We start from the raw sequence: 12714 nt of genomic DNA on the forward strand, positions 1-12714 counted from the left end.
GGTGGTCAAGCGTGCCGGGCACGTTCTCGTGTGGCACGCGTGCGTCCTCGATCAGATCTTATGTGTGCATAAAAAAACATTTTTTTTCATGAAACATTTTTTGAACCATTTATGTGACTACGACGTGCTCAGTGAACCCACAGACACGAGAAACATTCCCCCCCCTCCTCTATGCAGACGTGCAAGATCCAGCGTCTTGATTAGCTGGTAAGTGAAGCTCAGTTTCACAATGACAAGAATACAGACAGGAAGCAAGTCCTGCTGCAGGATTTAGTGTTGTACAAGTACCGCTTTAAAAGGCCGACAATGAGAAGCAGGAGATGTGGAGCGTTGGGTTGCTCCCTACTTGTGAGAAATACCATGAACTGTTTTTTTTTTTAATATTTAACATGGAGTGTGAGAGAAAAGTTTTACAATCACACAGCTATAAGATAAATAATGTGGGGGGAAGAGGGGGCTATACACACTTCTGCGTTCGCACCAAGAAGGAGGTTGTTGTTTAACCGACGACACCTCAACCTCGGGTTAGCCGTCGCTTCGGGAAAGGGAAGTTCAACTCTCCCGGGTTTTTTTTTCTACGTCAGCGGAGCTGCGATGAAAGGCCATATTATCGACGCCTGCTTTGAACAAAAACAAAAAAAGTCCTCGGCCCCAATATTGGAGAAACGTCTCGTTTTTGTAGTCTTGCACAGAAACTGCTGGGCAATGTCTAAACACCAAACTTAAACAACTGGAAGGATAGAGAGACAACACATTAACCGAGTCTAAAGACGTGATGGGGGGGAAAAATACAAACATACAGGCTTGTTCCTAACTACAATTACAGTCAAATCAACTTTATTTATAAAGCACATTTATAACAGCCAAGGCAGACCAAAGTGCTGTACAGAAAGTTTAGCAAAACAGATTTCATCCAAACAACAAGAAACATAAAAGCTATTTTTAAAATAAGTTAAAACGCTAAACAAAAAAAATAGTAAGAGCGCTGTTATGCATGTTCACCATCATGAAGCTGTCTCTGATCACAATTAGCTGTAATTGCTAATTGGCATCGGCCAATAGCATCATGTCAAGTGACTCTTGGTATCGGCTGATTTTATCAAAGATATGCCCCGATGTTACTACATTTAATCACCAGTCAAATAGCGTTTTCTTTTAAGTATCGTTGTACTAAAATTGCAGTTCACCAGCAGAGGGCGCTGTAACCGTATAGGGACCAAAAAATCCCACGTCGATCGGTCAATTTTTTTTTGTTCCAATATGTATTTAAACTTAAATGAGACGTCTGCAGCTCAGGTTTCCCCACTTGAGCCCTATTTGTACAGGATTAATGCTGCAGAGGAGGGTTAGGCTATAAAATAGCTGCTGCGCCCCGCAGTCAGTAAACCCACAGGGCGGCATTAGGCCACGCCAACTCACAGCAGGTGGTTCATAAAACATAATCAGTTCACAGGGAAATCTACTGTACGAGAGCTTCATTATTCAGCCGGCTTGTAAAATAACACGCTTCATATTCTGAATATTAAAGTTGATTTAATGCTCAACGCTTTAAGCCAACTTTGACCTGACGTCGCTTCAAACTTTGAACACGCAGGATATGACCTCTGATGAATCTATGCAGCAAAACACTGAGGAGCTACATGGATGCATTGAAGACATCTGCTCCCCTGGGAACGGTTAAATTAATATCCCACCTGCTGGTGCCAAGACTGGAATTCTGTTTTATTATGCAGACCAGTGCATTAGCAGTTTGCAAGCTTTATTTCAAAAGGTTGGGCAGTATGTGACAGATGAGGGGAAACAGGGCGATGGTGTTAGTGTGGTTGTGGGCTCGCTTCCTCAACACATTTGTACTTCTCGTAATAGTTTTGAGGGGTGGAGCACTTAAGATCACAGCAGAGAGAGAGTGAGAGAGGAAAAACAAAAGGCGGAGACGAGCGGCAGACGGCGCAGCAGTAAGAGAGCGGAGAGGCTGAGAAGGAGCTCTTCGATAGAGACACTGAAGGGAAGTGGAGAACAGAGAGGCGAGGACTCGTTCAGACACGGGGGAGAAAGGTGCAGACAGCGACAGAAGATAACATCACACATCCACCGAGTTTTTTTCATCCTTAAATTGTATTTCTTTGCTGTGAATTGCAGTTTAATGGAGGACAATAACACACTGGGCTGCTCCGCTGTCATACCCCTCTGCACCTTTACACCGCAGCCGTTCTGAAGGAAGGAAGACACGATATTGATGGTGAGTGTTTCTGCCCTCGCTTTGATGCGAGCGTAACCTTAAAGACGCCTCGCTGAAGGCATGAAATCCAGCTCATACGCTTTCAGATTCTTTCAGACGGTGCTGTACTTTTTTTTTTCTTCTTTTTTTTTTTTTTTAAATGGCATCAACAAAAATTACAATATTTTCAATTACACACTGAGCTTCAAACCGGTGACCTTTACTTTACTGCAACCCACAGATTTCCCACTGCTCTGTGCATTGCTCATGAAATATGCCAAAAAAAAAAAAGCAGTTTCAGAGAGTGGGCACTTGGCCTTTTGTTGCCCTTAAACCTTTTTAAGATCCGTGCTACATTTGAACGTCATGATGACATTTCTTGGGCCATACGACGTGAAGACTTTGTTGTTTTCAGTATAACTTGCAAATTTAACTCAGGATCTCAGCCTTCGCCTCGGAGGACATTCTGATGTTTGACACGGCAGTATTAAAAAGTCACAGGGACAATGCACAGTGTACACTTAGAAGGACACATGTAGGGCACTTAGAAGGAGACATGTAGGGCACTTTGAAGGACACATGTAGGGCACTTTGAAGGACACATGTAGGGCACTTTGAAGGACACATGTAGGGCACTTTGAAGGACACATGTAGGGCACTTTGAAGGACACATGTAGGGCACTTTGAAGGACACATGTAGGGCTCTTTGAAGGACACATGTAGGGCACTGAGAGGTTTGACAGTGACATCTGATTGTGTTTTTTATCTTCTTTTCACAGACAATGAATACCTCCTCCGCCTCTTCAACCCCCTTCCCTTTATCAGCCAACTCCTCTCTTCCTGTCACCATGTCATCCTTCTTCTCTGCCCTCCCCTCCGTCTCAACCTCCTCGATGACGAGCACAAACCCGCCGGAGTGTTCTTTCGATGACTCGGCCCTCCGTCTCCCGCTGGCCGTCTTGTACTTGCTCTTCTTCCTCTTTGGGCTGGTTGGGAACCTCTTCGCCCTCTGGGTCTTCCTCTTCCTGCACTCCAGCCGCAACTCGGTGCGAGTGTTTCTCATCAACTGTGCGGTGGCGGATCTGGTCCTGCTGACGTGTCTGCCCTTTAGGGTTTTCTACCACTTGAATGAAAACAAGTGGGAGCTGGGCCAGGTGGCCTGTAAGGTGGTGGGGAACCTGTTCTACATGAACATGTACATCAGTATCATGCTGCTGGGGCTCATCAGCCTGGACAGATACTTGAGGTTGAAGGGGAAAAGCAGAACGCGCCGAGGTTGGAGGGTGACACTGTGGGGGTACAGCTGGCCATGGAGCTGGGTAGCTTGTGGGGCTCTTTGGGGTTTTTCCCTGATGGCCCTTGTGCCTATGGTCGCCACGGCCGAGGACAAAAACGACGACAAGCAATGCTTCGGGTACAGACACCGCAGCGACAAAGCCATAGGGAAAGCCTACTTCAACGCCGTGCTGGTGGCGCTGTTCTGGCTCGTCTTCCTCATGCTGGTGGTCTCCTACGCAAAGATCGCCTCCCAACTGCTGAGAGTGTCCCGAGACAAGCCGGACCTCCCCAACGCGCAGAGATACGGACGAACGGCCAAGAAGTCCTTCTTTGTCCTCTTCCTGTTCACAGTCTGCTTCGGGCCGTATCACGCCTTCCGCCCCGTCTACATCCACACGCAGCTTTTCAGATCGTACTCAGATCAGTGCGACTACTTGCAGCTGGTGGACCACACCAACGAGGTGATGCTGTTGCTGTCGGCGTTCAACAGCTGTCTGGATCCCGTCATGTACTTCCTGCTGTCGGGCTCGGTGCGCAAAACCGCCATGCAAGCGCTGGGACATCGCCTGCTCTTCCTCACCGAGGCGACTTCAAACAGCTCGACAACGGAGTTCAGACGAGCGTCCGTGCCCGTCGCTTTACCAAAAACTGGACTAAGTAACCCCTTACTCACCCCGAGAACAAGCATGTGCGTCATCAACTCCAACCTCCACCGCACAGGACTGACTACACTGCCACCTACTGGCCAACAGTGATCACAAGTTTGTCTTAGTGCAAGTTAAGGACTAAAGACATTTACATACAGTAATTCAATTCTTGTTTAAAGTGATGAATAAATGATATTTTAATACTGAGCTGTTATTGTGTGTTAGCCTCTGAACATTATGGCTAAGTGTATTTCTGTTTTTTATTTATTCTTTCATTCATTCATAAAATTGCTGCGTGTGCCAGAGAGCGAACGAGCGAGTTCTCTCTCTCTCTTTCCTCCCCTTTTACGGCACCGTGCAAAACTGAAGCTTCTCATAGCCACCGAGTCTGTGCTGAACTCTTAAAAATAACGGAATATCGATTTGAACTTTTCCAAATGCGTGGCGTTTGTGTCTGTGAGCGTACGTGGATAAACTGAGCAGATGATGATGGAGCAAACAAAACTCACTCAAGAGGGGAAACCTAAAATTAAAACATACCCTGTGATCCCCCTCCTCCCCCCTCCCAGGTGTCTCTTTATTCTGTGAGAAACACTGAAGTCTCTGAGGACATGCGCTTCAGTGAACTGTGTTAGAGAAGCGTTTTTGAAGAACGGGATTCCCATCATTCATTTCAAGAGGCACATAAACAGAAACGCTGGTAATAAAAGGGTTGAGCGTATCTGACGTACAATGTTTCAAACTGTTCTGGAGTGGGTCAGAAAATCCGCTCTATCAGAAACCATTAACGAAAAAGTGTTTATTTCTGTCACAGGCATGCTCAGTTTGGGCCTGAACAGAGAGTAAAAGCCTTTTTGAAAACACACCGTGTTGTTTTTTTAAAGGGGACATATTATCCCTCTTTTCCACCTTTTCAATCAGTCCCTCTGTGCTCCTAATAAAACATCTGTGCTGAGCTTTGGTCCAAATATAACATGAATCAAGCAGCAGAGATGCCTGTAGAAACCAGCTCTCTCAAAATGCTCCGTTTTGGTGTGTGTGTCTCTTTAAATACAATAAGCCCCGCCCCCTGAGTTTTCCCCATAGACATCACTCTTTCAATAGGTAGAATAAAAATGGCGGACCTGCACAAAACTTCTGCTCTGGGCTGGAGGTGGAGTCGATGGGTGGAGATAACAGGGGAGGAGAGGGGATTTTTTTTTTTTTTTAAACAGAATCCCACTGTGACATCACAAGGGGATCACATTTGAAACGAAGCATTTTTCTCTCATGCAGACCACAAACAAAAAGGACTGGATGGATTCATTTCACATTTTGTGGGTCGATAGACACTCCGGTTACTTCAATAAAATGTTCAAAAACTCTGTCAAAGTGGATTTTTTTTTAAAAATAAAAACGATTCGAAAAAATATCGAGCTGGGTCTGAACTCAACATGCAAAACACCAGCATCAAACAATAACGAACCAGCAGGCAAATATTACATGCCGTTGTGTTGTCTGGACCTGCACCTGTTTGAAAGTTCAATTTACTTAAAAAAACAAAAAACTTTATTTGTCCTGTCGGGGGGCAATTCAAGTATCGTATTATTGTCATAGTATTTTTTTGGCGACAGAACCAAAAACCGATCGATAGCCACATTAAGACGATCACTGTCATCAGTGTTTAAACTGAGTGACGTTTCGGTTGTTTAAGTTGGGGAATCATTTCCTCTGTTATCATTTTACACACTGAAAATAGAAATCTGAAAAAAGGACCTCTTATTTTAATTTTTTTAACTATTACAACTATTACACTGCGATGAAGCTGAAGGTAGCGTTGATCTGTTACAGCCTTTTTTAGCCTTTTGGTTAAGATGATGCCTTCTAAAGTCGAGTAATCCCTGAATCCAAGGCAGCGCACATATTAAAGCAGACGCAGCCCCGCCTGTTTACACACCCTGCATGCTGGATACAACAGGTGTAGTACACGACAGATTAACCGTCAGATTGACATGGACCTAAACCCTTCCAGGCTCTTTCTGAATCAGCTTCCTCATGATGGACGCCACAGGTCTCGCACGCTCAAAACAAACGCCAGGCGGCGTCGTACCCGAGTGTGACCCACCGGCACACTGGGCTTTTCGTTTACACTGAAAACAAAGGCTGTGTTGATCCCTTTTGTTGGTGGGAGGTGGAGGGGTTTGACGGTAAATGGCTGGTGTGTGGGCCTGCTTCACGACCTGCTCCATCTGGCGCCTGCGTTAGATTGTCGCCTGCGTTAGATAATCCTGCTGAATCACGGGTTGATGCTAATCTACGGTGACCAGACTGTCACTGTTTGTCCAGGATTGTCCCGGTGTCACGCTGGGACTCCTGACAAACACCACACTTGAACACTTAAATATCTCTGTTTGACACTCGCAGCCAAACTGACCCGGTTTTCAATACAACCGCGAGGATCATTTTACGACAAGATTCACTGCGTGGTATCTTTTTGTTATTGGCAAATTCAAGGCCTGATGGTGAATTAATTAGTGGTGAAAATAATCTGCAGCTCAGTCGTGAAGGAAAGCCGTCGTTATCAGCTTCTCTTAGATGTGTGTGTGTTAATCCACGTGTTTTCATTCAAGGCTGTTGGATGACTCACAGTGTTTGAGGCTATTCATGCTAACAGTTAGCTGTGACTGGACAGAGAAGGATTTTTTTATTTATTTTTTTCTCCATTCTTCGCTCCGTTTAAACGTGTTCATGATGAAACCTCTGTTGTGCAGGCCATTTGCCTGAAACACGATCCTCTGCACAGACAATAAACAAATGACTCGGTAAAGCAGACAAACCACAATGATGATGTGAAGCGGTGATTCATTTACGGTGAGAACGCTGTTCAGTAAATCAACTCTGTGGAGTCTCAAATCAAAGTGAACCATCGACCAGCGAAGGCGGGGACGTCGGTCCTTCACAACTTTCACCGTACAAACTCGGCAGAGAGGAAATAGATGGGACTAAAAGGGCGACACAGCTGCACAGAAACAACATGTTGTCGACGAGAGAAACCGTCCCGCAGGCTGACAGACGAAACCTTTTCTCTCTCCTTTTGGACTAAAAAGCCGTCCTGTGAGAGGGAGAGGGCTTACCTTCACATCACGATGGATCACATTGTTGTCATGGCAGTACCGGAGAGCCTCCAGAATCTGCCGCATGTAGTGGCTGGAGGGATCAAAGAGAGTCGATGGACAAAAGGGGGAGATTGTGAAGGGCGTGGAACAACATCGTTCTTCGCTTCATTGATATTCAGAAATGTTCAACAGACGGTTACCTCGCTACTGCTTCGCTGTACACAAAGCCAGCATCAGCTCTCTTTACGATCTCGAAACACAGGTCGGCTCCATCCATACTGGGGGGGGGGGGGGGGGAGAGAGAGAGAGAGAGAGAGAGGGAGAGGGAGAGGGAGAGGGAGAGATAATACTGAGTTTTACAGTTTTACACAAAAGCAGAAGGACAAAAATGACAACTTTCAGAATAGTGCACAAGACAGAGTGCATCAATCTCAGCGTTTTCTACGACCACCTGTCACCGGCATAAAACAGACACTATATTTTCCTTACAGCACCTTTGAGCAGCGGCGATTCCCCCAGCGAGGCTTTCAGGGAGGATCTGGGATACAGATTTCCACCATCAAATCCACACAGAGGAAACTAATGAACCGGGCGAGTTGATTAAAAAATGATGTTTGCTGCACTGTCTTTGGGGGGGGGGGGGGTGTTTTCCTCCTGTGGATTTTTATATTGAACAGAAGTACTCTGGATCACAGCATGTTCTGATCGTCATTACTGAGCAATTAGGCCAAGCTGCAATACAACACAATCTCCTCTGTCCTTTATTAATTATACATCTCCTTTATGTGGAGGGAATTTCTAAGCATACCCAGCATACCATACATTTCAGTCACCCGAATTATGGATTTAAAAAAAAAGTAAAAAATATCAGTACAACTTGAAAACAGTGCAGTTTCACAGTTTCAAAATACTACAGCAAGATCGACTGTCAGTATCAGCTCATTTTATCACAGATGTGCTTAATTATTGATGGATTTATTCACCGGTCAAATAGCATTTAATTTGAGTTTCGCTGTGTTAAACTAGCAGTTCTCTTTTTGACTGTCACCTACAGAGGGCGCTATATAGACTACAACATCCTTCTTATACTGCTTATCTTATAAGTGTTGGATAATTGCATTTAAGGGGTCTATCAATAGACGTGTGCATCTATTAATCAAAGACAGATATTCATATCTGATTATTTTTCTAATCAATATGGACGTATTAAAAAATAAACTGATCATTTCTCATCGTCTTAAATATATGAAGCAGAGTACCTGCAGGTTTTCACAACGTACATTTCAACCTTTTGAACACTTTCTAACTGTTCCAGTTTGAGTGTAAAAAGGAAAATCTTAAAGGAGCAGTGTGTAACTCTGATTCCTAGTGTTTAAAATGTGTACTGCAGTCTAAACTCTAATCATCACAGAGAGCTGCCCCCTAGTGTTTAAAATGTGTACTGCAGTCTAAACTCTAAACTCTAAACATTACAGAGAGCTGTCTGGCTCCGCCCCCTCCTCTCACACAGGTCACCATGTGGTGGACACTGTAGCTTCAGTGTTTAGCCAGCTCTGCATGTGGTGGACACTGTAGCTTCAGTGTTTAGCCAGCTCTGCATGGGTCTGTAAAGCTTTCTGCGTTCTAACCTCTCTCCATGTTTCAAAAGCATCTCCAACATTGATCCTAGTTTGAGAAGCTCTCTGCTGCTGGAGCTTATTAGAAACATGCAGAGGCTTTTTAGCTCGGGTACAATCACTTCTATCTGAAGCAGTTCTCTCGTCCGCACCTGTTGGTTTGCTGGTGTCAGATTGTTTAAGGATTCAATTTGTTATTTCCAACCGGTCGACTAAAGACTTAATATGCTGTTCTTTAGCCAGGGCTTGAAGAAATATAATCGAAGCTATTTTTATTGGATGCCAGAGGACACCAAGCCAAAACACAACACTCAGAAACATTGACTGAAAAGTTGAATTAAAAAATGTTTCAGACCTTGAAGTCATTTTAAGACAAAAATAAAAAGATATAAATACTCATCTTTTCAAAGGGCGATACATTAACTCTTGATGCTTTGACCTTGATGTAAATGCTACTGTAAACCATTTGAGCTGTGATAACTTTACACAGCATGTCTTTTTTGTTTTTAGTCGCGGCCCTTAATATGTCTGTTAACACTTACAGGAGCGGGCTGGTGAGTGTGAAATAAATGGAAGCAACTTTCTGCTGTGTGCTGTTAAATTTAGTCCGTGGTTGTTGGTCGACATTTCAGCTCCTCATAAAGCCATTAGATTCTGTTTTCCAGGACGAGTTAAAGGGTAGCTCCTCGTTCAAACCCAGACATAAAAAATGCACGTCCTTATGTATACATTATGCATTATAGCTGAAAGCAGCAGTGTGCAGCGTGGACTCACAATTCGAAGACCATGTAAAGCATGCCATCGGAGCTGTACGTCTCCAGCAGCTCCACGATGTGGGGGTGTTTCAGCATGTGGCAGATGCTGGCCTCTCGCTTCAGATCTGCAGGAAGGAAATCAGACAGGGGATGGTGAGACACTGTTCACATCCCACAAGTTAAATGAATTCGCACCACAGTACAGCTCAGAAGAACCAAAGAAAATCAATTTTAAAAAAAGGTGTTCTATAGCGGTCAGAGCAAAAAAAGGCTGCTCTGCTGGTTCCCGCTTTGTGAAATCATCCCGCGTCCCTCGGTGACAAGTTACAGAGATGTTAAGCGAAGGGGACATATCCGACATGCCTCCGTCCTCCCCCTTTCACACCTCAACACGCCACTTCCCAGCTCTACCACCAGAGGGAGTCACAGAGCACAAAACACAACAGAGCGTCGAGACACCAGAGGCGAGCTTTGGTTTGTTTTCCCCGAGATGTAGCACCACGAGAATAGGATTTTAATTGCACACATAAACGCACATCTGGCTCACACTCATCAACATAATCCCCTCTAATTATCACCGTATGCAGATGACACCGCGAATACAATTACAACATGACTCTGGCATTCCTTGTGCTTTGATTGCCTCATTAAAGGGAACGGCACTGAAGGGGGCGTGCAGGGTTTCTTTCTCTTTAAAAACTCAATATTGAATATAATGACCGCCGACTGGAGAAACGAGTGATGAGACAGGGACCGCTGAGGAAGGCAGACAGACATAATGTGCAGTTGTTGAGCTCCTGACTCCATAAAAACCTCATTTACACACTCCACTCCCCATCTGCAAGTCGACTGATGTTTGCGTGTGTGTGTGTGTGTGTGTGCTCATCGTGTCGTGACAGACCAGTATCATTATGCAACACAGAGAAACGGCGCTGTGTCCCTACTACAGAGCCCCCATTCTACTGTTCCTTTGCTTTCATTATCTTCCCCGCTCTTTGCGCTCGTCCTCGGCCCCTCTTGTCGAGTGTCTATTCTCCAGTTTAACAATGCTGCCCTGTGTCGGCGCCGCAACCAGGACACCACTCAGACGCAGGGAGGGGGCGACAGTCTGAATGAAACCAGTGCGCCTGGGCCAATTTCAGATCAATTCTTACACTGGAGGTCAAAGGCAAGAGTCGGCTTTGTGACGCAATGTTCAATCATTTCCCTGAATTTGTCTTAAACCGACTGCTTGGCATTTATCACTGAGTTGCTACGGGTTCAACAGACGATATGATTTGGTATCAATCTGCTCTCTCACTCAGCATGAGCAGTCGGGCCTGACCGATGTGGGATTTTTTGGCGCCGATACCGACATTGATATTGGGAAGAGAAAAATCCGATATGGATATCAAACGGCTGATATCTTTCGTAGCTCAATCTTCGATCTGTAGACAGCTCAGTAAATGAGCATGTACACGAGTCACCGCTTGACACTGCAGAGTGTTGAGGCGTGTTGTAATCTACAAAGCGCCCTCTACTGGTGAAAGAGAACTGCTAATGTAAGAAAAAGACACTCAAATGAAATGCTAATTGATTGACAAATAAAGCCACTGATTTCTGTATTACAATAACAATCAGCCGCTGGATATGCTAATATCGGCCGATATTATCGGCTGGTCAATTTATCAGTCGGGCTCTAATGAATACCGATTAGACGGAGGCCAGGGTAGAGTGGCCGTGCTTCACAATCATTTCTCTGTAATTAAGTTGTCACAAAGCTTCCATGTTGATTCAGAGTGCTCACTAGTTTATATATACTCTATATTTATGTGTCTACAAATCCAGACACTCAGTCAATCCGCTTTTGTTCAATATCCCTTGACTCTTAATTACACCATTAATCATTTGCACGTCCAACGACTCCCTCACCAAGACACACACACACACACACACACACACACACACACACACACACACACACACACACACACACACACACACACACACACACACACACACACACACACACACACACACACACACACACACACACACACACACACACACACACACACACACACACACACACACACACACACACACACACACACACACACACACACTATATATTCATATTTAACTGCAGTGGTTTGTTACTCAGCTTGTAGCACTTCAGCCTCCTTTTCGCTCCCATTTGTGCTGATGTATGTTCTTTTAAATAAGGTATGTGGTCTCAGGAAACCACTCTCCACGTCTGGCTGCACTCCACTTCTCTACTTGGACTGATTTTCTAACATGTCAGATATGTGGGAGTTTTTTTTTTTATTTCCCTTCGGGTGTAACTTTAGGTTAGGTGAATCTTTAGACTCCAGCTTAAGGCATGATGCATCTCAGTATCACTTGTATTTGTTTTATTCCACCTAAAACACCGGCCATGTTTGTTGTGGGATGTTTTCACTTGACTCATGCATCCTGAAATCAAAACGTTTTTCTTTTTGCACCAATGACAGCTTTAAATCCTGGCGACAATAAAGAAATATTTTTGTGACGCTAGACAAATATTTGATGAGCCAGTTAGTCTGTGAACAGATCCGTCTTTGCAGAAGCCCTGAGTAACCCACTACATCTCTTTGTTTGGAGTGATCATTGTAATCACTTGGTGTTCAAACAAACCTTCAACTCAGTGCTGGAGACATATGATGAGCCATTTCCAATGTTTTTAACCAGTTGAGTGTTCATGGTGTCACAAAGTTCCCTGCTGTGATTGGTATTTCGTTGTGACTCAGTTTGACTCATTGTTTGGTCCATTTTATCAATTAGCTAAAAATACATTGTTAGGACACATCCGACACACAAGGCGGAAGTTGTTACCAACATGAAAGGCTTCTCAGTCGCCGAGACATGGTCTGAATTTGCAGCAGCCGGCCGATAATTTTAGCATATCTGATATAGGCTACATGTTAGCGGAGATATGCGCTAGTATATAGAGCGATCCTCTTGTTCTTTGTGTTTGATAACTGCATTTAATGAAACAACTGTAAATGAAGACATCTACAGAAAGATATCGGCCGATAAATCTGTATCAGATTTTTGTCTCTTGCAGATACCGATATCGGCCCCAAA

At 44.5% G+C, this 12714-nt stretch overlaps 2 protein-coding genes across 3 annotated transcripts in view; one reads left to right on the top strand and one right to left on the bottom strand.

Annotated features, from left to right (window-relative positions):
* Positions 1 to 12714, bottom strand: part of LOC306818825 (peripheral plasma membrane protein CASK-like) — a 47367-nt gene that overhangs the window by 17903 nt on the left and 16750 nt on the right. The window contains 3 exon segments of the mRNA XM_079336543.1: positions 7257 to 7329; positions 7439 to 7516; positions 9629 to 9734. Of these exon segments, the coding sequence (XP_079192669.1) occupies positions 7257 to 7329; positions 7439 to 7516; positions 9629 to 9734 (257 nt within the window).
* On the top strand, positions 1068 to 4445 carry LOC306818523 (putative G-protein coupled receptor 34). Of its 2 annotated transcripts, XM_079336152.1 has the most exons (3): positions 1068 to 2055; positions 2140 to 2239; positions 2998 to 4445. In XM_079336152.1, exons 2-3 carry the CDS (start codon positions 2237 to 2239, stop codon positions 4249 to 4251), a joined length of 1257 nt encoding a protein of 418 aa, XP_079192278.1. In that variant the 5' UTR covers positions 1068 to 2055; positions 2140 to 2236; the 3' UTR covers positions 4252 to 4445. The 2 variants fall into 2 exon arrangements, with proteins under 2 accessions (XP_079192278.1, XP_079192277.1); XM_079336151.1 differs by having other exon boundaries at positions 1068 to 2239.

The sequence above is a fragment of the Symphodus melops genome (genome assembly GCF_947650265.1).
Source record: "Symphodus melops genome assembly, chromosome: 23".
Classification (NCBI taxonomy): Eukaryota; Metazoa; Chordata; class Actinopteri; order Labriformes; family Labridae; genus Symphodus; species Symphodus melops.